The sequence below is a fragment of the Lepus europaeus genome, chromosome 2 (genome assembly GCF_033115175.1).
Source record: "Lepus europaeus isolate LE1 chromosome 2, mLepTim1.pri, whole genome shotgun sequence".
Classification (NCBI taxonomy): domain Eukaryota; kingdom Metazoa; phylum Chordata; class Mammalia; order Lagomorpha; family Leporidae; genus Lepus; species Lepus europaeus.
Genome location: NC_084828.1, coordinates 96,267,944 through 96,291,409, shown reverse-complemented (window position 1 = coordinate 96,291,409; position 23,466 = coordinate 96,267,944). Strand labels below are relative to the sequence as shown.

The following is a 23,466-nucleotide window of genomic DNA, read 5'->3' as shown; positions in this document are numbered from 1 at the left end:
GTCGGTATCCTGGTTGTAACGTTGTGCTGTGGTGTTTGCAGCGGGGGAAGCTGAGTAAAGGGCACAGGGCGGCTGTGTATTATTTCATACAACTGCATGTGTTTCTGGAGTTATTTCAAAAAGTTTAAGGAAGTGAGAATCTATAAAATACATTGATTTGGGGCTCCATATTGACAGTGAATAGGTCTAGATTATTCTGAGAATTTATATTTTTAAATTAAATGATAGTAATGTTTATCTAGTTTGGGAAATAGGGTAAATCTGGCTGTAGACTGATATATCACTTCTCTTTCTTTGATTCTCCTGTATTTCTATAGTAATGGGTATATGAGGATAATCAAAAACTTCAAACCACAACCTTCCTCAAATAAGAAATAATTTTATATGTATATCAAGCTGTAGTGATTTTTTTTTTCTTTAAGTCAAACACTCCTTTAAGAATTTGATGGGAGCTGGCATTGTGGCATAGAGGGTAAAGCCGCCACCTGCGACACCAGCATCCTATATGGGTGCCATTTTGAATTCTGTCTGCTCCACTTCTGATCCAGCTCCCTGCTAATGTGCCCAGGAAAGCAGCAGAAGCTGGACCCCGTACTTGAACCCCTGCACCAACGTGGGAGACCCAGAAGTTCCTGGCTTCTGGCTTCTGTCTCACCAGCCGTAACCATTGTGGCCATTTGGGGAGTGAACCAGCAGATGGACAACCTTTCTGTCTCTTGTGCTCGCTCGCTCTCGCTCTCTCTCTCTCTCTTTCTCTGTAACTCTGCCTTTGAAATGAATAAATAAATCTTTTAAAATAATTTTATGACAACCTGAGGCCTACTGACCAGCAAAAGGCACATAAACCAAAAAATTACATATACAATTTCAGGTGTTGCACTAATGTCTTAAACTTTCTTAATAAACTTCATAACCTTGGGTTAAACTTACAAGTCTTCACTGAATTTCCTTTTTCCTTTCTAACACCTATTCATATATCTACTCAAATTACAAAGTTTTCATTTTTTTCTTTTTAAAGATGTATTTATTTTATTTGAAAGAGTTACAGAGAGGCAGAGAGAGAGAGAGAGGTCTTCCATCCGCTGGTTCATTCCCCAGATGGCCACAATGGCTGGAGCTGTGCCAGATCTAAAGCCAGAAGCCAAGAGCTTCCTCCCGGTCTCCCACACAGGTGCAGGGGTCCAAGGACTTGAGCCATCTTCTACTGCTTTCCCAGGCCATAGCAGAGAGCTGGATCGGAAGTGGAGCAGTCAGGACTAGAACCAGCTGCCAGCACTGCAGGTGGCAGCTTTACCTGCTACGCCAGAGTGCCGGCCCCAGTTTTTATTTTTTAACTTCTGAAATAATATACTTTAAGAAAGTTTGTACTTCATCCTGTCCTTCAATTTTTTAAAATTTTTATTTATTTATTTATTTATTTTGACAGGCAGAGTGGACAGTGAGAGAGAGAGACAGAGATAAAGGTCTTCCTTTTTTTTTTCTGTTGGTTCACCCCCACAAATGGCCGCCGTAGCCGGCGCATTGCGCTGATCCGAAACCAGGAGCCAGGTGCTTCTCCTGGTCTCCCATGCGGGGTGCAGGGCCCAAGGACTTGGGCCATCCTCCACTGCCTTCCTGGGCCACAGCAGAGAGCTGGACTGGCAGAGGAGTAACCGGGACAGAATCCGGCGCCCCAACCAGGACTTGAACCCAGTGTGCCGGTGCTGCAGGCAGTGGATTAGCCTATTGAGCTGCAGCGCCAGCCCTTTTCTTAAATTTTGAGAGAGGATTTCTATGGTCATAGATGGCAGCACAGCTTTCTGGGAAGGTAAATGGCTCCTGTTGGATTAGTTTTAGTAATTCCTGTATCTGGGTGGCAGAGACACAGGTATCAAAAGCTAGCAATGCTTCTAAATTTGTTTTTTAAGACCAGCAAACTTGTGAGTTTAGTTTACAATGTCCGCTTACTTGTAAACTAGTGATTGATACTGTTTTAATATGTATTCCTCCTTTGTTTTCTTTGTGGACAGCTATCAGTGGACACCCTGCAGTTTCTGCTCTTCCTATACATTCAGCAATTAAACAAGGTCTCCCTGAGGACATCTTTGATTGGAGAAGAGTGGCCTAGTCCCAGAAATAGATCTCAGTCTCCTGATCTGACTGAAAAATCAAATGGTCATAGTAAGGTACTATTTGTATCTGATCTCTTTGTCTGAAACGGACAGTTTGTAAGGGGGATAGTTCACCTTCATTCAAAGTTATCTTTGAAGGGGGCAGGCATTTAGCTTAATGCATGGGTGAGGACTGTCTAATCTGCAGACCATATAAGACTCACAAAATCATTTGATCTCGCCCTGCCAAAGCAACCAGAGGTTGGACTCAAAATTCAATAAATCTATAGTAGGCTAATTTTTTTTTTTTAAGATTTATTTTATTTATTTGAAAGACAGAGTTAGAGAGAGAGAGAGAGAGAGAGAGGTCTTCCATTTGCTGGTTCACTCCCCAAATGACCGCAACAACCAGAGCTGAGCTGATCCAGAGCCAGGAGCCTCTTCCGGGTCTCCCACACAGGTGCAGGGGCCCCAGGACTTGGGCCATCTTCCACTGCTTCCCCAGGCCATGGCAGAAAGCTGGATCGGAAGTGGAGCAGCCGGGACTCAAACTGGGACCCATATGGGATGCCGGCACTGCAGGCTGGGGCTTTAACCCACTGCGTCACAGAGGCTAATTTTTAAGTTGATAATTTTGTATGACCCACAAATGATTTAAGTGTCCAAATGGTCCTTGGTAGAAAAGAGTTCCCCCACTCCTGGAGTGCTTAAGATGGCCATCTTGCACATTGGAGTACCTGGGCTTGATACCCAGCTCTGGTTCTTGACTCCAGGCTCCTACTGATGCAGAACCGATGGATTGTCCAAATAATTGTGTTCTTACCACCAACGAGGGAGACCTGGATTGAGTTCCTGCTCCTATCTTTGAACCTGGCCCAACCCTAGCCATTGTGGGCATTTGGGGAGTGAACCATCAAATGGGAACCATTCTTGCACTCTCTCTCTATCTGCCTTTCATATAAGTTTAAAAAAAAAATTAAAAAACAATTATGTTTGGGTTCTTTATATAAGCCAGTGATTTAATGGTTTATTTTTTTGTTTTTTACTATTTTTTCCTAATTATTAAACAAAATATGTACTATCTTAATCAAATTAGAGAAGTGATTTCAGTTCCTTCACTGATATAAAAATTGCTTAGGAAAACATTCATAGTATTAGCATCCCCGTTTTTGCAAATATTAATAAACTTGAATTCACTTACTTAAGTGTATGAATGGGAAGATAGTATGAATGGGAAGATGTAGTATTTGCAAAATTTATTTAAATCTGAAAATTATAAAAATTTCTTCTCATAGTACTTAGTCATGCTTAAGTAATTTTATATGCTGTAACAATCCAGAAGTTCAGTTTAACTGCCTCACGTTTTAAGTTTCAAAAAATACCTTACTGTGTTTTTCTTTCTGTTTTTGTAAAGAAAATCAAAATGTGTTTACTTGTTTTGTGGAAGTATTTTAGTATGTGCTGGCTCCTTAAAACTGTTATGGCATTCAGAAAATCTCTTTGATATTTTTATAATCTCCTTTTAGATAAATATGTCTTCCCTTATAGTCCTTGATGCTTTTAAACTTATAGTGTTGTCTCCGATTCTTCCATCTCACTTTTCTTCATAAGTTTTTCTCTCCTTGGCCCTTAAATTCTGTTGTTGCCCCATGATTTTTCCTGTCACAATCTTCTCGCTTGATGTAGTCATTCAGTATCATTCTTTCTGTTCCCATGACTTCGTCTGTCTCAGTGACTCCCAAGTTTGGCACCATCCCAGAGATCTTGCCTTTTATTTTCACCCCTTCATATAGAGGCCCATAACTATTCCTTAAATTCAGAATGTTCCAGTCCAGATAGATGAAAGAAGTCAATCACTGCCTACTTTATCCACACATAGTTCCTGCTGAATGGGCACTGTTAGGAGATGGTGGTTTTTTATTTTTATTTTTTTAAGATTTATTTATGTATTTGACAGGCAAAGTTTACAGAAAGACACACATATCTTCCATCTTCTGGTTCACTCTCCAAATTACTGCAGCAGCTGGAGCTGGGTTGATCCGAAACCAGGAGTTTCTGCTGGGTCTCCCACTTGGGTATAGGGACCCAAGGATTTAGTCTATCTTTTGCTGCTTTCCCAGACACATTAGCAGAGAGCTGGATGGGTGTAGAGCAGCTGAGACCTGAACTGGCGCCCATATAGGATGCTGGCATCACAAGTGGCAGCTTTACCCGCTATGCTACAGTGCTGGCCCCCGAAGATGGTGTTTTGAGCTGAGGTAGCCTGCATTCACATAGAGTTCTACCTCTTAATAATCACATGACTTTAGGCAAGTTTGTTAACTTGTCTAAACCTTGTGTAAATGGTGAAGACTATTTAAATAGCCATGATAATTCAATCCTTTTTTTTTTGACAGGCAGAGTGGATAGTGAGAGAGAGAGAGACAGAGAGAAAGGTCTTCCTTTTTGCCGTTGGTTCACCCTCCAATGGCCGCTGCAGCTGGCGCATCTTGCTGACCCGAAGCCAGGAGCCAGGCACTTCTCCCGGTCTCCCATGCCGGTGCAGGGCCCAAGGACCTGGGCCATCCTCCACTGCCTTCCCGGGCCATAGCAGAGAGCTGGCCTAGAAGAGGGCAACCAGGATAGAATCTGGCGCCCCAACTGGGACTAGAACCCGGTGTGCCGGCGCTGCAAGGCGGAGGATTAGCCTGTTAAGCCACGGTGCCGGCCAGATAATTCACTCCTATATTAAGTTGGGGACTTACTACATAGTAAGCATCAGTAAATGGTGACTCTGGTTTGTACTATGGCATGATTTCTCCCAACAACTTATTGGATCAGGGATGGACACTTTAGTAGAGTGGCCTGTTCATTGCTATGTATTTGAAATTACATGAAGTCTGATCTGAAATGATGTGGAGCAGTCAGTCCTCAAGAAAACCAAGTTACCAGTTGGTGATGGATCCTTGAGCCGAAAACTCATGTGGTGTTAGCACCAGGATTGCTTCTATGCTCGTAAGTCACCTGGAATTATGAGGGGTTAGAAACTGAGGTAATCAGAAAAGCCTAAGATGCTTGTCATCAGAGAAAAAGAAGAGAACAGAACAGACATGCAGAGAGATACTGGATCCTGAGAGAGAACCCAGTGCCACATGGCTTTCCAGTTCCAGTTCTGCTCTGTTTTTCAGTTTGCCATTTTAACTTCAGCTGCTATGTCCCGGCACGCTTCCTGTACTCCACTTGGGACTTGCAGTTCTCTTTTGTTCCTGTGCACTGTAGTATATGCTGTCCTCTGTGCCTGCGATGCTCTTTTCCTTGTCTGCTTGACTGCCGACATCTGTCAAGAATCTATTCAGGAACGATGTTGTAGTGCAGCAGATTAGGTCACTACTTGGGACGCCTGCCTCCCACGGCAGAACACCAGCCTGACTACTCCACTGCAGATCCAGCTCTCTACTAACATGCCTGGGAAGGAGCAGATGATGGCTCAACTGCTTGAGTCCCTGCCTCTCATGTGGGAGATCTGGATGGAGTTCCTGGCTTCTGTCTTCAGCCTGGAACAGCCCTGGCTGTTACGGCAGTTTGAGGAGTGACCTGACAGGTGGAAGATTCCCTCTCTCTCCCTCTCTCTCTTTCCTTCTCATTCTGTCATTCTATCAAGTACATGAATAGGTAAATCTTAAAAAAAAAAAAAAAACCTGTTCAGACATATTTTTCCATGTGGAGTTAGTTGTTGCTCTCATGCTCATAGAGCATCTTTACACATCACTACTGCAGGTCTTAACCCACTGTGTTGTGGTTGTTTGTGTTGTCTTCTCACTACAGAGACTCTCTCACTCAGTTTGCATATTCATCACTTAACATTGCTTATGCCCAATAAGAGGTGCTCAGAAAATGGCTGTCAAATGGTGAGCCAAATCACTCAAACATCTGTCAACTCCAAGTTATTCCCAAAGTTACGCTTTTCTTAAATCTAGTCTCTGTAAGACCACTTGCTTCATTTCACAGAATTTAAACTTCCTTCTGTAATTAGAGAAAGTAGGTTAAGAAATCTAGTGCTTCATTGAATGAGTGTCCACGATGGTTAGTTTTATGTTTGTTTTGAAGCTTTTAGAGTAGTTGCTAGCTTTGTGGCAAGTTTATTAACCTTCCTATGTCTTTGTTTTCTAATTTTTATAGTGGGAATGATAATGACATCCATTTTAGGATATTTGTTAAGATTAAATATGTTAGCCAGCGCCGCGGCTCAATAGGCTAATCCTCCGCCTAGTGGTGCCGGCACACCGGGTTCTAGTCCCGGTTGGGGTGCCGGATTCTGTCCCGGTTGCCCCTCTTCCAGGCCAGCTCTCTGCTGTGGCCCGGGAGGGCAGTGGAGGATGGCCCAAGTACTTGGGCCCTGCACCCCATGGGAGACCAGGATAAGCACCTGGCTCCTGCCATTGGATCAGCGCGGTGCGCCGGCCGCAGCGCGCCGGCCGCGGCGGCCATTGGAGGGTGAACCAACGGCAAAGGAAGACCTTTCTCTCTGTCTCTCTCTCTCACTGTCCACTCTGCCTGCCAAAAAAAAAAAAAAAAAAAGAAAGATTAAATATGTTAAAATATGTGTAACAATGCTTGACACACATTAAGAATTACTTATTACTTTTGAGTTAAACTGGGAAGAGAATCTATACTATCTAACACACAGAAAGATTTATATAGCCACCTAAATTCTATTTTGGGCATGAAGCAGAGTAAAAATACAAAATAATTAAAATGTAAAAATTTTAGATCTCTTGGAATCTCTTTGATCTGTTAACAGTGCTTTCTTTTGATTTTTTTTAGAATTGGAATGATTACAGTCACCAAGCTTTTGTCTCTTACCATCTATCAGATCTCCTTGAACTGCTTTTAGATCCAGAACAACTCAGTGAATCGTTTCATTCGACCCATAGTAGTCTAGTCTCTCGGGAAGGTGTCATGGCACTGAGCTTTCTTATTGAAGGTACAGTAACTGGAGCCAGGAAGATCTATCCACTTCATGAACTTGCGCTGTGGCAACCGCTGCACACAGAAAGTGGCTTCTCAAAGATCTCTAAGACTTTCTCTTTCTACAAGCTGGAAGCCTGGTTGAGAGCCTCTTTGACTGAAAATCCATTTGGTACATCTGCTTGCCTCAAGTCTGGAAAAAAATTGGCTTGGGCTCACCAAGGTATTTTTAAATATTTTAACTTATAGTAAATTGAATGACAAGTTATGAAACCTAGGGTTTTCTGATGTATTAAAGGTCATACGTCTTCTATAGGAAACCTAAAAACACTATTGCTATAAAAGAGGAAAATATCTTTTACGTGACTTTCTCTGCCAAGGCAGCCACAGTCTCATGAGAGTTGATTTGTTAGTCAAGGTCCTTCCGGTTGTAGTTAACACAACTCCAACTGCAGTCAGTCTTGTCTTTGCTTTACTTTTCACTTTTCTGACTCTCTGCTTCTCACCGCCAGGTACTCACTCACTTGAGGATTTCTTGTTTTCCAAACAATACAGCAGAATTTGGCTATTCCACAGTAGCAACTTCAGAGAGTTGGTGTGGGATGAGGTCTTAGCTACATAGACACAGAGTAGATGTTTCCAAGTTGGAAATTTAAATACACAGTAGAGGGAATCTGACCATGGTTGCCTGTTAGTTCCTTTCCTGAGAGTCCAGTGGTGGCTACATAGGTGAGCTCAGATGTTAAGTTTGACGAGAGGAAGGACTGGGCACACATTTCTTTGGTGCCTACACTATTGAGGCAAGTGTCAGGCAAAATGAGTGAAGAAAAAAAATACTACACCAGAATGCATTTCTATAATCTCTGAATTTCAAAGATAAAATAAGCTTCCATATAAATGTAAAGGAAATCAGTTTTGTGTCATAATTTTATAATGCCAAGAATCACCATCTAAAGAATCTTAAAAAGATTATAATCCAAAAATTGTATGTCCAGCCAACTGTTGTTCTAGTATGAAGTCAAAGACTCTCAGATATATAAGGACTCCATAAAATATGGGAAAGATTATATAACTCTTTTTTTAAAAAAAAAACATTTATTTATTTAGTTGAAAGAGCTACAAAGAGGCAGAGGCATAGAGAGAGAGAGGTCTTCCATCCACTGGTTCACTCCCCAGATGGCTACAAGAGTTGAAAGCTGCACCGATTCAAAGCCAGGACCCAGGAGCTTCTCCCGGGTCTCCCACAAGAATGCAGGGGCCCAAGGACTTGGACCATCTTCCAGTGCTTTCCCAGGCCACAAAGCATAGAGCTGGATTGAAAGTGGAGCAGCTGGGACTTGAACCAGCGTCTGTATGGGATGCCGGCACTCTAGGCAGTGGCTTTACCTGCTACACCACAGCAGTGGTCCCTACATAATTCTTCGTATTAATAAGAGAATATATGTCCAAGTGAGTTTCTGAACATTCTTAGGGTAGGTGCTAATGGGAAAAAAAGAAAAAAAGGATATTCAAACTCAAGGATTATAATAAAATATTAACAGTGATAAGTAGTAGGATTACAGATGATTTTTATCTTCTGGTATTTCCTATAATAATCATGTGTTAACTATATAATCGTTTGTGTAACTTATATATATTTTATATAAGTTTATATAAAATAAACTTATGTAATAGAAATAATCATTTTAAAAGAAAACAACATTTTAAAATTATTTTTTAATATTTATTTATTTATTTGAAAGAGTTACACAGAGAGAGAAGGAGAGGCAGAGAGAGAGAGAGAGAGAGAGGTCTTCCATCCACTGGTTCACTCTCCCAAATGGCCACGCCAATACAAAGCCAGGAGCCAGGAGCTTCTTCAGGGTCCCCCACGTGGGTGCAGGGGCCCAAGCACTTGGGCCATCTTCTACTGCTTTCCCAGGCCATCGCAGAGAGCTGGATCGAAAGTGGAGCAACTGGCACTTGAACTGGTGTCCATAAGGGATGCCGGCACTGCAGGCGGTAGCTTTACCTCTTTGCCACAGTGCCAGCCCCAAAATTATTTTTTTATTTTCTTTTTTTAAATTTTTTTTCCCGAAAGAGACCTTTTATTTAAGGAATATGAACTTCATTCATTTTATAAGTACAACATTAGGAACATAATGATTCTTCCACCATACATGCCCTCCTACCCACACTGCCACCCCTCCTCCTCCTCGCTCTCCCATTCCCAGTCCCATTCTCCTCTAAGATCCATTTTTAATTAACTGTATACACAGAAGACCAACTCTATACTAAGTTGAGTTCAACAGTTTGCACGGAAGAAAAAAAGAACCGTTCCTCAATAGTCGAGACAAGGGCTGTTCATAGTCATTGCATCTCAGAGTTAATTTCACTTTTTTTTTTTTTTTTGAGAAAATGAATTAACTTTAAAGAAGTGCCCAAGAATGATACATCTTATGTGAGCACTTAGACATAACTATAACTTATGAGACATAAGAATATCCTCCATTTAATATATTAAAAGAAAGTTAGTCCTTGAGAATAAGTTTTATCATTAATTAAGGAAGCACCTAAGAAAAAAAGGAATGGATTTGGACACTTAGGCATAAGTAAAACTTATGAGACATAAGAGTATCCTCAGGGCTAGTGCTGTAGCATAGCAGGTAAAGCCGCCGCCTGCAGTGCCGGCATTCCATATGGGTGCTGGTTCAAGTCCCAGCTGCTCCACTTCCGATCCAGCTCTTTGCTATGGCCTGGGAAAGCAGTAGAAGATGACCCAAGTCCTTGGGCTCCTGTACCCGTGTTGGGAGACCCAGAGGAATCTCCTGCCTCCTGGCTTTGGATCGGCACAGCTCCAGCCAACTGGGGAGTGACCCAGTGGATGGAAGACCTTTCTCGCTCTCTGCCTCTCCTTCTCTGTGTAACTCTGATTTTCAAATAAATAAATAAATCTTAAAAAAAAAGAATATCTTCCACTTAATACACTAAAACAAAATTATCTTTGAGAACAAGTTTTACTGTTAACTCTCATAATACAACTCTTTGAGGACAGAAGTCTTGCATGGGAAGTTAGTGCACAGTGACTCCTGTTGTTAACAATTAACACTTTTGTCAATGATCACCTCTTGACATGTAAAATTATTTTAAAAGAAAGATAACAGCATACTTCTGTGACCTCCCCACATTTGGCCAGTACTGTTCACTAGGGGGTCCGGTTCACTAGACTTGGAGCGCAACCTGTACATGTTTTTTGCATGTTGGTTTTTGTAAGACAATGTATTAGGAGGATAATAATAATCCTTGGAATAAACACGTGAACTCAAATAGAGCTCATGGAATGATTTGGGAAGTAAGCAAGGGGGGTATAAAATTCATATTATGGCGACCTGGGGAGGTTATTATGGTTGGACTGACAAAGTAAGCTATCTTGGAGAAGATTTGGAGATGGGCCAGTATTGCCTCTTACCAGCAAAAGGACCTCAGACACACATTACATAACTTGAGGGATAGATATGAAAACAATTCTTTGTGTTTTTTTAAAATATTTTATTTATTTATTTGAAAGTCAGAGAGTCACACAGAGAGAAGAGAGGCAGAGAGAGAGAGGTCTTCCATCTGATGGTTTACTCCCCAATTGGCTGCAACGGCCAGAGCCAGGAGCCAGGAGCCAGGAGCTTCCTCTGGGTCTCCCACGTGGGTGCAGGTGCCCAAGGACTTGGGCCATCTTCTACTGCTTTCCCAGGCCATAGCAGAGAGCTGGATCAGAAGAGGAGTAGCCGGTACTAGAACCGGCGCCCATATGGTATGCTGGTGCTTCAGGCCAGGGCGTTAACCCGCTGCGCCACAGCGCCGGCCCCTGAAAACAGTTCTTAGCTCTACAGGCCATCTTTAATGGATTATAGGTTTAAAGATTATTTTGTAACAAAGATTATGAAATGTTATAAATATACAAAAAAGGGAACAGAGAATAATATAACATCTGTTTACCCAAAGCCTAGGCCTAACTTTTTATTTCTCCATGTATCACATTTTTAGACATGGGTAAGTGTAGACATGTGTAACCTTCTATGGTTATTTTTCTTTAATTTGAAATGATCTCATTTATTTTCATGTTTTCTTAAATAGTTGAAGGTACAGCCCGAAGAGCTAAGATTGCCTGCAATACTCATGTGGCCCCTAGGAGGCACCGCATGGTGGTGATGAGCCAGGTTTGCAAACAGACATTGGCCAAGAGCTCAGATACTCTGCTGGGGGCACATGTGAAGATTCACCGCTGCAATGAATCTTTTATATATCTGCTTTCTCCCTTACGGTAGGCACGGTCTTCCTAGTGTTCTGATACTCCGACGTGTCTTTGTGCTAGCATGAATGCTTTTTTTGCTACCAGTGAATATTTCTTAAGTCAGTTTTTTTTTTTTTTGTCTTTTTCTTATGCAGAATAATTTACCTCATCTTTTCATTTTTCAGATCTGTGACAATTGAGAAGTGCAGGAATAGCACCTTTGTCTTGGGCCCTACAGAGACTGCTCTTCACCTCTACAGCTGTGACAATGTTAAAGTCATTGCTGTTTGCCGTCGTCTTTCCGTCTCTTCTACAACAGATTGCATCTTTCACATTCTGACGCCTACACGCCCACTTATTCTCTCTGGAAACCAGAGAGTAACATTTGCCCCCTTTCATACCCATTACCCGATGCTTGAGGACCATATGGCCAGGACTGGCCTTGCTACAGTGCCTAACTATTGGGATAATCCAATGGTCGTGTGCAAAGAGAACAGTGATACAAGTGTCTTCCGACTCTTACCACCTTCTGAATTCTATGTATTTATTACTCCCTTTGAAATGGAAGGGGACACAACAGAGATACCTGGGGGTCTTCCATCTGCATATCAGAAAGCACTGGACCTAAGAGAACAGAAGATTCAAATCTGGCAGAAAACCGTGAAGGAGGCTCGTTTGACAAAGTGAGTGTTGTCTAGAAGTAGTAGTTTGTATTTTATGTGAAATTCTATAGGAAAAGAAATTAATCTGCACATTTTTGCAGCTGTACTAAAATAATAAAAAAGATATTATGTATCTTTTGTTAAGACTTGAATATCAGCCCAGTGTTCTAGGCAGTGTTGGTTTGGGGGATGGGAACGAGTGGATACTCAAATATTAGACTCCCTTCTTTATTTATTTATTTTTTTTCAATTCCCCTCTGCTTTATTGTTTACAAAACACAACAACAGGCCTGCCCTGGGGCCTCCAGAGCCAGGCCTCACTGCTGGTCACAGGGCCGTGGGGCAGGGCCCGCAGGGGACACTGGGTCCTGGGGCCGTGGCGCCTCCACTCCCGCGCTGGCGGCTGCCCTGGGTGACTCCCTTCTTTAAAGAAGCTTAAGTTTAGTTGGCAGATGTCAAACTTCGATGAATTTCTGATGAGCCAAACCTACTGTTTGATGGATGATGAGTGAAAAATATCTATTTTAATTGGATCCTTTTCATGTTTTTATTTCTTCTTAAAATTTTTTATTACTGGCCGGCGCCATGGCTTAACAGGCTAATCCTCCGCCTTGCGGCGCCGGCACACCGGGTTCTAGTCCCGGTTGGGGCGCCGGAGTCTATCACGGTTGCCCCTCTTCCAGGCCAGCTCTCTGCTATGGCCCGGGAAGGCAGTGGAGGATGGCCCAAGTGCTTGGGCCCTGCACCCACATGGGAGACCAGGAGAAGCATCTGGCTCCTGGCTTTGGATCAGCGAGATGCGCCAGCCGCAGCAGCCATTGGAGGGTGAACCAACGGCAAAAAGGAAGACCTTTCTCTCTGTCTCTCTCTCTCACTATCCGCTCTGCCTGTCAAAAAAAAAAAAATTATTACTACAAAGAGAACAGATTTCATGTGTTTCATAGGTACAGTTCCAAGAAGATACTTCCCTCCCTCACATCTCCTCCCCCCAATTTCCCTCCTTCCTCCTTTGCTTTTTTTCTTTAATTTTTACAAGGACATGCTTTCAATCTGTTCTATAATCAGGCTTAATTCACCACTAACAATAATATTCAACAAGTATTTTTTTTAATTAGATTTTAGGTTTAGTATTATTCTTTGGCTAGCTTTGTCTATATTGTAGTGGAAAGTACTCAGATTTAGGAATTAATATTGACCCTGCCACTTGCTGTATGACCCTGAGTATGTTGTTTACCCTCTCTGGCTGTTCATTGTGGTATATGTTAACATATAAGTATATTTTCTATCCAATTAGATTAATGTGAAGATTTAATTAAGATAACATAGTAGTCACGTTTGTGTGTTTAGTGGTATGTGGTGTGTACCCTACTATATTTAGTTATGTGAGTGAGACCCTGTTTAGTGATGTGTGTCAGACACGACTTCTGGATGAGATTGTTTACCCAGAATATTTGAGACCTGATCTGTTAATATTAACTTCATCTTAAGAGAAATAGTAACTGAAAAATATCTTGATCTAGCCATATTATCTTCTGTATGTGTTTTCTTAGCTTTGTTCTCATCAAATAGATTAAGGAATGAAAATGTATTATGTGGTTAAATAATAACATTTAGATTCCTTGCAACAGTTGTTACTTGGGAAAAAAATATAAAGATCATTAGCAGTCATAATACATGCTTTACCTGGAAGTCCATTGTTGTAATACTGCTAGTATTGTTATAAACATTCCACCTGGTCTGTAATCTCACGGATTGAGCTACTAAGACATTATTGCTATGGATTAGTTATTTTCATTCCAGCATGTCACATAAGGACAATGATGATAATAATAGGTAGTAGGTGCTGAGCACTTAGTATGTGCCAAGTACTTTGCTAAATACCTTCTAGTACTAACTCATTTATTCTTCAAAACAATACCCTGTTACAAATGTAGAAGTGAAGAATGGAGGGATTAATGCAGAAGTAAAAAATTTTGTAGGCCGGCGCCGCGGCTCAATAGGCTAATCCTCCGCCTGCGGCGCTGGCACACCGGGTTCTAGTCCTGGTCGCTCCTCTTCCTGTCCAGCTCTCTGCTGTGGCCTGGAAGTGCAGTGGAGGATGGCCCAAGTGCTTGGGCCCTGCACCCGCATGGGAGACCAGGAGAAGCACCTGGCTCCTGGCTTCGGATCAGCGCGGCGTGCTGGCCACAGCACGCTGGCTGCAGTGGCCATTGTGGGGTGAACCAACAGAGAAGGAAGACCTTTCTCTCTGTCTCTCTCTCACTGTCTACTCTGCCTGTCAAAAAAAAAAAAAAAAAAAATTGTAGAAAATGCATATTATGAAGAAAATCTATGCATGATTTTCAAATTTGTTTTTGTACCAAAATGAATTTATTTTTAGTTCCAGAATAAACTTTTAATTCCATTTTTCCACAGACGTTTTGAAGTTCCCTTATACTTTACCCAGAGTCGCACAGGGGTCAGGAGTCACACCTGCTCAGCTTGATCCTTAAATGCATCTAGTGTCTTAATTTCTTTCAACTTAATTTCTTTATTGTTGTATCATGTCAAAAAATTCATTAATATTCTAATATTATATAGATGATCATTGGAAAAAATTTTAAAGCAGTTTGTTGTTCCAATGGTTTTTGTACTTAGATGCGTACATCTTCCACATGTGAAAAGCTTACACACATGTGTAGAGTGTGGAATATGGTAAGCAGTAATAATAAATGTTGCCTCTGCATCATTGCTGTCAAGCAGTGAGATCCATGAAGACACTAGAAACAATTAAAGTCGTCAGCTTAACTCTGGAAATGCAGATGCTCCTTGATTCATGGTGGGGTCACATTCTGATAAACCCATCAGAAATTGAAAATATTAAGTCGAAAATACATTTAATACACCTGATCTCCCAAACATCAGCGCTTAGCCACACAGCACCATGTAGAGCACCTACCCCCGCAATTGCATGGCTACCGGGAGCTGTTGCTGGCTGCCACTGTCTAACATCACAAAGGAGGGTCACAGTGCGGATTGCTAGTCCAGGAAAAGATCAAAATTCCAACTCCAAGTGTGGTTTCTACTGGATGTGTGTGATTTTCATACCCTGGAAAAGTAAAAAAATCATAAGTTGGAGACTGTATGATTTATTTATTCATTTGAAAGGCAGAGTCACAGAGAGGCAGAGAGAAGTCTTCCATCTGCTAGTTCACTCCCCAGTTGGCCGCAAAGGCTGGAACTGCTCTGATCCAAAGCCAGGAGCCAGGAGCTTTTCTTGCAAGGCTCCCATGAAGGTGCAGGGGCCCAAGCACTTGGGCCATCTTCTACTGCTTTCCCAAGCCACAGTAAAGAGCTGGATCAGAAGTGGAGCAGCCAGGACTCAAACCGGCTCCCATTTGGGATGCTGGCACTACAGATAACGGCCTTACCTGTTATGCCCCAGTGCCTTTAAAAAGTAATTAGGGGGGGGGCCAACACTGTGATGTAGTGGATAAAGCCGCCGCCTGCAGTGCCGGCATCCCATATGGGCGCTAGTTTGAGTCCCGGCTGCTCCACTTCCAATCCAGCTCTGCAATGACCTGGGAAAGCAGTAGAGGGTGGCCCAAGTCCTTGGGCCCCTGCCCTGTTGTGGGAGACTCAGAAGAAGCTCCTGGCTCCTGGCTTCCTATTAGCACAGCTCCAGCCTTTGTGGCCAGTTGGGGAGTGAACCAGCGGATGGAAGACCTATCCCTCCCTGCCTCCCTCCCTCCCTCTCTCTCTCTCTTTCTCTCTCTGCCTCTCCTTCTCTGTGTGTAACTCTGACTTTCAAATAAAATTTTAAAAGATAGTAATTAGGCCATGTCATTTCTCTGCTCTGCCCCTTCTCATAGCTTCTCATAATACATCATAATACATCCCAAACCCTTACCATACCTACCAGGTTCTCTCTGCCTCATTTTCATCCATTCTTCTGTTCATTCACTCCATCCCAAGATAAAACACTCCTCTTGCTATTACTTAGTCATTGCCTCTGGCCAATGACATCAGTAAAACAAAGGTGTATTGTATTGACTGGATCCAAGGAGGGAAAGAACTGTTTCATCTTAGTAAAAGGTTGAGGAACAGGGAGAGCGATTTAAATAATAATAAAAAAAACTCAGGAGTATAATTAGACTTGAGTTTGTGTTAGGTGACTTGGGGGAGAGGTGTAGGAGGCAGCGCATTGTGGATTCAGATGCTACACAGAAGCAAGAATAAGTAACTGTGATACAGTAGCTTAATAATGTTCAGGACAGGAGGAATCTGGTGAAGCTAAAGCTATAATGTACAGAAGCAGCACTTGTTAACCAGGAAAGGGTGACTGGTTGTTTTTGTGCTTTGGACCTCACAAGAATTACTTTGTCCAGACTGAGGTGGCATTGCAGAGTGGTTTGGTTCTTACCTTGGTGTCTCATCATCCCAGAATGGCCTTGTCTGATGTTGGTGCTGTAATGAATTGTTCCAGGCCACGTCCTCACTACACCAAGGCCTGTTAGTAGTGCTAAGCTAATTCCTGGCGGTCAGGAGCTACTCTTCTTTGTTCTCTTGCTAACTATGCTGGAACTTCAAAAAGTTTATGAAGAAGCTGAATTAAAAGGTAAATTTGTTGGTGCAAAAAAAGGGAAATACATATTTTCATAATACACATTTTGAGGACCTCTATATTCTCCCCTTATAGCCTTTGTAAGTTTTGTTCTTCTGCTAGTAATCCTTGTCAGATAATCATTTAACTTCTTCCATCTCTTCATTCATACACCTCTGTTCACCCGTCTTCTTAGAGACGTTTTTGTCCATTCTTTGGCCAAAATAGCATCCAGATATCCCCCTTTCCCTTACCCTGCTCTGTTGTTCTCCAAGGCACTTAGAGCTACTTTATTTTGTATCTTTTGTTTATTTTACTTGTCATTTTTCTCTACTAAAATATCCGATCCACAGTGTGAATGGTGCCCTCTGTAGGCATGCAGTATCAACCTGCTTGACTAGGAGCCTTATTTCTTTTCTTGACACATTTATCCTGTCAGTCAGAACCCCAACCAGCACTCACTTGGTCCTGAGTGAACATACGGCAGTAAGTTTATAAAGAAGGCATTGTATCTGCCCATTTATTTTCTTTGTGTGTGTGTGTCAGTCCAATGTATTCTGAGCAAAGCAAGAACAAAGATAACTAGAAAAAAATTATTTAACATTGTCTCATTAAAGCATCGAGTAGTCACTTGGAGTAAAATTTATATGAATTAGTGTTTTCATATTCTTTTTGCTCTACATTGAAATTTTAGGGATCAAAGGAAGCAGTTCCAGGTTCTTGTGGAGAACAAGTTTTATGAATGGTTGATTAATACAGGACATCGCCAACAGCTGGACAGCCTTGTGCCCCCTACAGTAGCCTCCAAACAAGCTGCAGGATAGGACTCCTATGTCGAAACACTGGTAAGCATTTCTAATGTAGCCACTTCAGCCAGACTCTTAGGGGGAATCCTTCCAAGCCTGTACACACCAGTGCACACGGTATTATGTTACCAACCATTGTTAGATTTCTTTCTACCACTCCAGCCAGTGTACACAGATTATTAAATACTCATATTTACCATACTTTATAGTGAAACCAACAAGAATATTCAGGCAGAGTTTATAGAATTTTGAGCAAATATGAATATGAAGTGTTACTTTTTTAAAAGATTTATTTATTTCTTTGAGAGGCAGAGTTACAGACTGAGAAGGGGAGACAGAGATGAAAGAGGTCTTCCATCTGCTGGTTTACTCCACAAATGACCGCAACTGAGGAGCTGGGCGAAGCCAGCAGCCAGGTGCTTCCCCTGGGCTTACCACATGAGTGCAGGGGAAGAAGTACTTGGGCCATGTTCCACTGATTTCCCAGGTCATTAGCAGGGAGCTGGGTTGGAAGTGGAGCAGCCGGGACTCATATGAGATGCCGACGCTGCAGGCAGTGCCTTACCTCCACCACAGTGCCAGCCCCTAAGTGTTAGCTTTTGTGCTTTTTTGCTTGACGTAAGTTGTACTGTCTAAAGATACTACTTTCCCCCTCATATAGCTCTACATTTTATTCCCCTTCTGTAATATATCTTTCTTCTTTCCCAGCTGCCCCGGAACAATTAGTGAATTTACTGATCTTTGTTAATTGCATGTGTAAGTGTAATACATTAGTAGAACTGATTAAATTGGTTAAGACTATGTTGTGCCTGAGCGAGTGCAAACAAAGGAGCTCCACACATTGATAAAATTTGATGGTCCTTTATTGCCGGTGGTGGAGAGCGGGCTCATGCCCTAAAGAACTCTCGACCCTGAAGCCCAAAGCAACAGGGTTTATAAAGGCAAAACCACAAAATTGGGAGGGGAATTCATGGTTGCTAGGAACAGGGTGGAATACATGGTTACCAGGGTCAAGCTGACCTAAAACCTATGCAAAACTAGTATCAATTATAATCTTGACAACACCAGTTACAATCTTAACAATTCCGATTACAATCTTGACATTAATCCAGGTATTGGTTTTAATCATATGTATAGACAAATTACATTTTTATCATTAACCCAGGTGTAGCCCATCCACTTCCAAGCTTGAGCGATCATGCTGAGGGTTTCTATGCTCTGCCAAGTGTGATGTAGTGGACTGCTATTGTCCAGCTGTTTTAGATCATAGTTTCAGACCAGAGTCTCACGGTGTGGGGGGGCACCTTCCCAGAATGGAGTCTCAGGTTCTCCAAAATGGAGTCCCTATGTCAAGGTGCTACTTCAACTAGAAGACCATGTATTAAACAGATGAGAACACAGAAACAGACATTTACTTAAGTTTTATCCAAATATGTGATAGTCATTTTTTTTTAAAGATTTATTTGAAAGAGTTACACAGAGAAGGAGAGGCAGAGAGAGAAAGAGAGAGAGAGGTCTTCTATCCACTGGTTCACTCCCAGTTGGCTGCAACAGCCAGAGCTGTGCTGATCCGAAGCCAGGAGCCAGGAGCTTCTTCAGGGTCTCCCACATGGGTGCAAGGACCCAAGGACTTGGGCCATCTTCTGTGCTTTCCCAGGCCACAGCAGAGAGCTAGATTGGAAGTGGAGCAGCCGGGACACGAACCAGCGCCCACATGGGATGCCAGCGCTGTAGGCAGCAGTTTTATCCGTTAAGCCACAGCACCAGCCCCGTGGTAGTCTTTTTAAAAATAGAAACTGTTTACTTTGCTGTTGTAAAGTATTTTTAAAGACTAACAATTGAAAAACAAAGGACGGCTGGCGCCATGGCTTAACAGGCTAATCCTCCACCTTGCGGCGCCGGCACACCTGGTTCTAGTCCCGGTTGCCCCTCTTCCAGGCCAGCTCTCTGCTGTGGCCCGGGAAGGCAGTGGAGGATGGCCCAAGTCCTTGGGCCCTGCACCCGCATGGGAGACCAGGAGAAGCACCTGGCTCCTGGCTTCGGGTCAGCACAATGCACCGGCTGCAGCGGCCATTGGAGGGTGAACCAGCGGCAAAAAGGAAGACCTTTCTCTCTGTCTCTCTCTCTCACTATCCACTCTGCCTGTCAAAAAAAAAAAAAAAAAACAAAAAACAAAGGACATAGGGCTGACTTTGTGACCCAGCAGGTTGCCTCTGCTTGCAAGGCCTGTATCCCATATCTGAGTGCCAGTCTGAATCCTGGCTACTCTGTTTCCAATCCAGCTCCCTGCTAATGTGTCTGGGAGGGCAGCCTAGGATGGCCCAAGTGTTTGGATCCCTGCCACCTAAATAAGAGACCAGAATGGATTTCCTGAATCCTTGCTTCAGCCTGGCCCAAACCTGGCTGTTATAGTCATTTGGGAGTGAACCAGTAGATGGAAGATCTCTCTCTGTGTCTTTCCATCTCTCTCTCTCTCTCTCTCTTGCTCTACCTTTTAAATAAATAAAGTCCCTTTAAAAATTGAATAAAATAAAAACGAAGGAAATGAATAGGTAGTAGATCATAGAGAAATATGGACATAAATACTTTAATTTTAAAATTAAAGTTACTGTTTTTTGATTGGCAGCGATCAAAAACTGGTGGTACACACACTTGCAAGACATTTCATCCACTGGGGGAAGTTTAAACGTACGTTACCTCTTTAGGGGCCAGTTTGACAAAATCAAAATTAAAAATACCAATGCTCTTTGTTGTTGTTTTGTTTTTGAGAGGCAGAGTGGATAGTGAGAGAGAGACAGAGAGAAAGGTCTTCCTTTTTGCCATTGGTTCACCCTCCAATGGCCGCCACGGCTGGTGCATCTCACTGATCCGAAGCCAGGAACCAGGTGCTTCTCCTGGTTTCCCATGCGGGTGCAGGGCCCAAGCACTTGGGCCATCCTCCACTGCCTTCCCGGGCCATAGCAGAGAGCTGGCCTGGAAGAGGGGCAACCGGGATAGAATCCAGTGCCCCAACCAGGGCTAGAACCTGGTGTGCCAGTGCCGCAAGGCGGAGGATTAGCCTGTTAAGCCACGGCGCCGGCCCCAATACTCTTTGACTTAGCAGTTTTATTTCTTAAAATTTATTTTATAGATATATTTATGAATATAAAGGTCTGTTTAATTTATAATTTTTTAAATTGATAGATAAAATTGTACCTTTATTCTGTACAATGTGATGTTTTGTAATATATGCACACTGTAGAATGCCCAATTAACATATGTATTACCTTAAATAATTGTCATTTTAATGGTGAGGACACTTGACATCTACTCAGCATTTTTCAAGAATACAGCATACTGTTATTAACTATAGTCACCTTTTCTACAGTAGGTCTCTTATTCCTCCTATCTAACTGGAATTTTATAACCTGTGAAGATCTATTTTTAAACATTGTTCATTGTAGCATCTTTTAAAATATCTGTAGACTGAAAACAAGCCGGATGCTCCTCCCTACAGGCTAGGTGCCTGATGAACTGATTTCGTCTGTGTCACAGAATGTACCTTTAAGAAAAATAAAGTGTATCTGTATGTGCTGATACTGAATAATCTCTAAGCTTAGGAGAATAATTTAAATGTTGCCTATGTTTTGAAAAAATAGGGATCGTCATAGACATTTATGTGCCGATTACGTGCCTAAACATTTCTCAAAGGATATAAAGAAATTGTAAATGGAGTTTGTCTTTGAGGAATGAGATTGGGTATGTAGGGTGGAAGAAAATGTACTTCTTTTTTTTTTTTTTAGATATTCACATAATATAAAATTTGCCTTTTTAAAAAGAAAAGATTTATTTATGTATTTATTTGAAAGGCAGAGTTGCAGAGAGGCAGAGGCAAAGAGAGAGACAGAGAGGTCTTCCATCCACTAGTTCACTTCCCAAATAGCCACAACAGCCAGAGCTAGGCTGATCCAAAGCCAGGAGCCAGGAGCTTCTTCCGGGTCTCCCACACGAGTGCAAGGGCCTAAGGACTTGGAACATCTTCTACCCAGGCCATAGCAGAGAGCTGGATCGGAAGTAGTGCAGTCGGGACGCAAACTGGCACCCATATGAGATGGCAGGACTGCAGGCAGCAGCCTTACCCGCTGTGCCACAGCTCCCGCACCCTAAAATTTGCCTTTGAAGGGAAAGGATTTAGTGGCTTTTAGTAACTCACAAGTTTGTGTATGTAGTCTTTGCCATTAATGAATCCAGAATATTTTCATTACCCCCAAAATAAAGACCATCTCCATTCTTCCAACTCCCAATATAGATATTTCATGTAAATGGAATGAATCCTCCAGCGTCGTGTTTTATGACTAGTTTATTTCATTTGGCATGTTTTCAAGGTTCATCCATGTTGTAGCGTGTGTCAGGACTTCATTCTTTTTCATGGCTGGATAATATTCCATTATATGGTTTACCTGTTCATCAGCTGACAGACATTTGGATTGTTTCTATTTTTCAGCTATTAGGAATATTGCTGCTTTGTACATTTGTGTACAGGCTTTTACTTATTTTTCAACATTTTATGTATTTGATGGGCAGAGTGACAGAGAGAGAGAGAACTTCATTAACTGGTTAACTCCAAAATGGCTGCAAGATCCACTGCTGGGCTAGGTTGCAGCCAGGAGCCTGGAACTCCAGCCAATGGCAGCGGCTGAAGCACCTGGCCATCTTCCACTGCCTTCCCAGGCGCCCAGGAGCTGGTTTGGATGTCAGGCAGCTGAGATTCAAACTGGCGCTCTGATAGGGGATGCTGGCCTCGCAAGCGGTAGCTTAACCTGCTGTACCACAATACCAGTCCCTGTGTACATAGTTTTGTATAGACATATATGTCCATTTCTCACGGGTATATACCTAGGGATAGAACTGTAGGGACACATGTTTAACATTTTAAGGAGCTTCAGTTTTCCAAATTCTCAAAAAGACATTCTTGTTTATATATTGTTTATTTTTAAAGTGTATCTTTAATAAAAAAAAAAGCATTTCATTGTCTAGTCGGTATAAGAACTAAGAATCAAACTAAGAATTGTGGATCTGTGGCAGGCATTTGGCACAGCAGTTAGGATACCACCTGCGACACCTGCTGATGTGGGATAGGCAGGTAGGCAGTGTGGGTCTGCTGAGCTAGAAGTTGCTGCAAGCCTCCATATGCAGTTCTGTCCTACTTCTCAGTCAAAATGCCCCCTTTCCCGAGATGCATCTGATTCATTCGGATCCTAAGGGGGACCCCATGAACAAATGGATATTTAGCTCCACGTGGGATTTGCGGATCTGCCATGTAACTCCCAGGTGGCCTCATGCTTGTACGGGCACCACCCCCCTTCACAGAAGTGGCCAGCTACTGGGAGGTGGCCGTCTCTTCCGCAGCAGATGACTGCTGCAGGTGCTACTCAGGTGCCCTTCCTCTTCCCTCTCCACCCCTCCTCATTGTAGGCCGTCTGGACCACTGCCCATTCACAATGGGTACTTCTCTGTGTGGGGCACCCCATGCTCACATGTATAGGTGTGCTCACGTTCTCATCTTTTAAATAAAATTTGTTCTCAGTTTTTGTAACTTATATTTGTCTGTACTTAGAATGCCTGACTTGGTGCGAGACAAGAGCCTGGAGTGAAATTAATACACCTCCCGTATCAGAGTGCCTGGATTTCAGTGCCAGCTCTAGCCCCCAACCCAATTCCTGCGAATGTGCATCTTGGAAGGCAGCATGTGGTGGCTTAAGTAATTAGGTTCCTGCCACCCATAGGAGAGACCCAGATAGAATTCCCAGCTCCTGGCTCAGCCCTGGCTGTTGAGGACATCTGTAGAGTGAATCATCACATGGGAGCTCTCTGACTGACTGCCTCTGCCTTTCAAATAAACAAATATATATAAAATGTTAAAGCTGTGTCCTCACAAAACTTAAAAAAATTATAAATCTGAAAATTGTAATTTTAAGATAGTTTATGGCCGGCGCTGCGGCTCAATAGGCTAATCCTCCGCCTTGCGGCGCCGGCACACCGGGTTCTAGTCCCGGTTGGGGTACCAGATTCTGTCCCAGTTGCCCCTCTTCCAGCCCAGCTCTCTGCTGTGGCCCGGGAGTGCAGTGGAGGATGG

General features: G+C 42.7%; 1 protein-coding gene across 3 annotated transcripts in view; it reads left to right on the top strand.

Moving 5' to 3' along the window:
• The window catches only part of TBCCD1 (TBCC domain containing 1), a 37,896-nt gene that overhangs the window by 12,847 nt on the left and 1,583 nt on the right, over positions 1-23,466 (top strand). For 2 of the 3 annotated variants that reach the window (XM_062211187.1, XM_062211176.1), the window contains exons 3-7: positions 2,010-2,165; positions 6,894-7,260; positions 11,145-11,331; positions 11,487-11,984; positions 17,240-17,390. In XM_062211187.1, the coding sequence (XP_062067171.1) occupies positions 2,010-2,165; positions 6,894-7,260; positions 11,145-11,331; positions 11,487-11,984; positions 17,240-17,369 (1,338 nt within the window). In that variant the 3' untranslated portion in view covers positions 17,370-17,390. The remainder of the gene's footprint in view (positions 1-2,009; positions 2,166-6,893; positions 7,261-11,144; positions 11,332-11,486; positions 11,985-17,239; positions 17,391-23,466) is intronic. The other variant, XM_062211197.1, reaches the window with a different exon arrangement.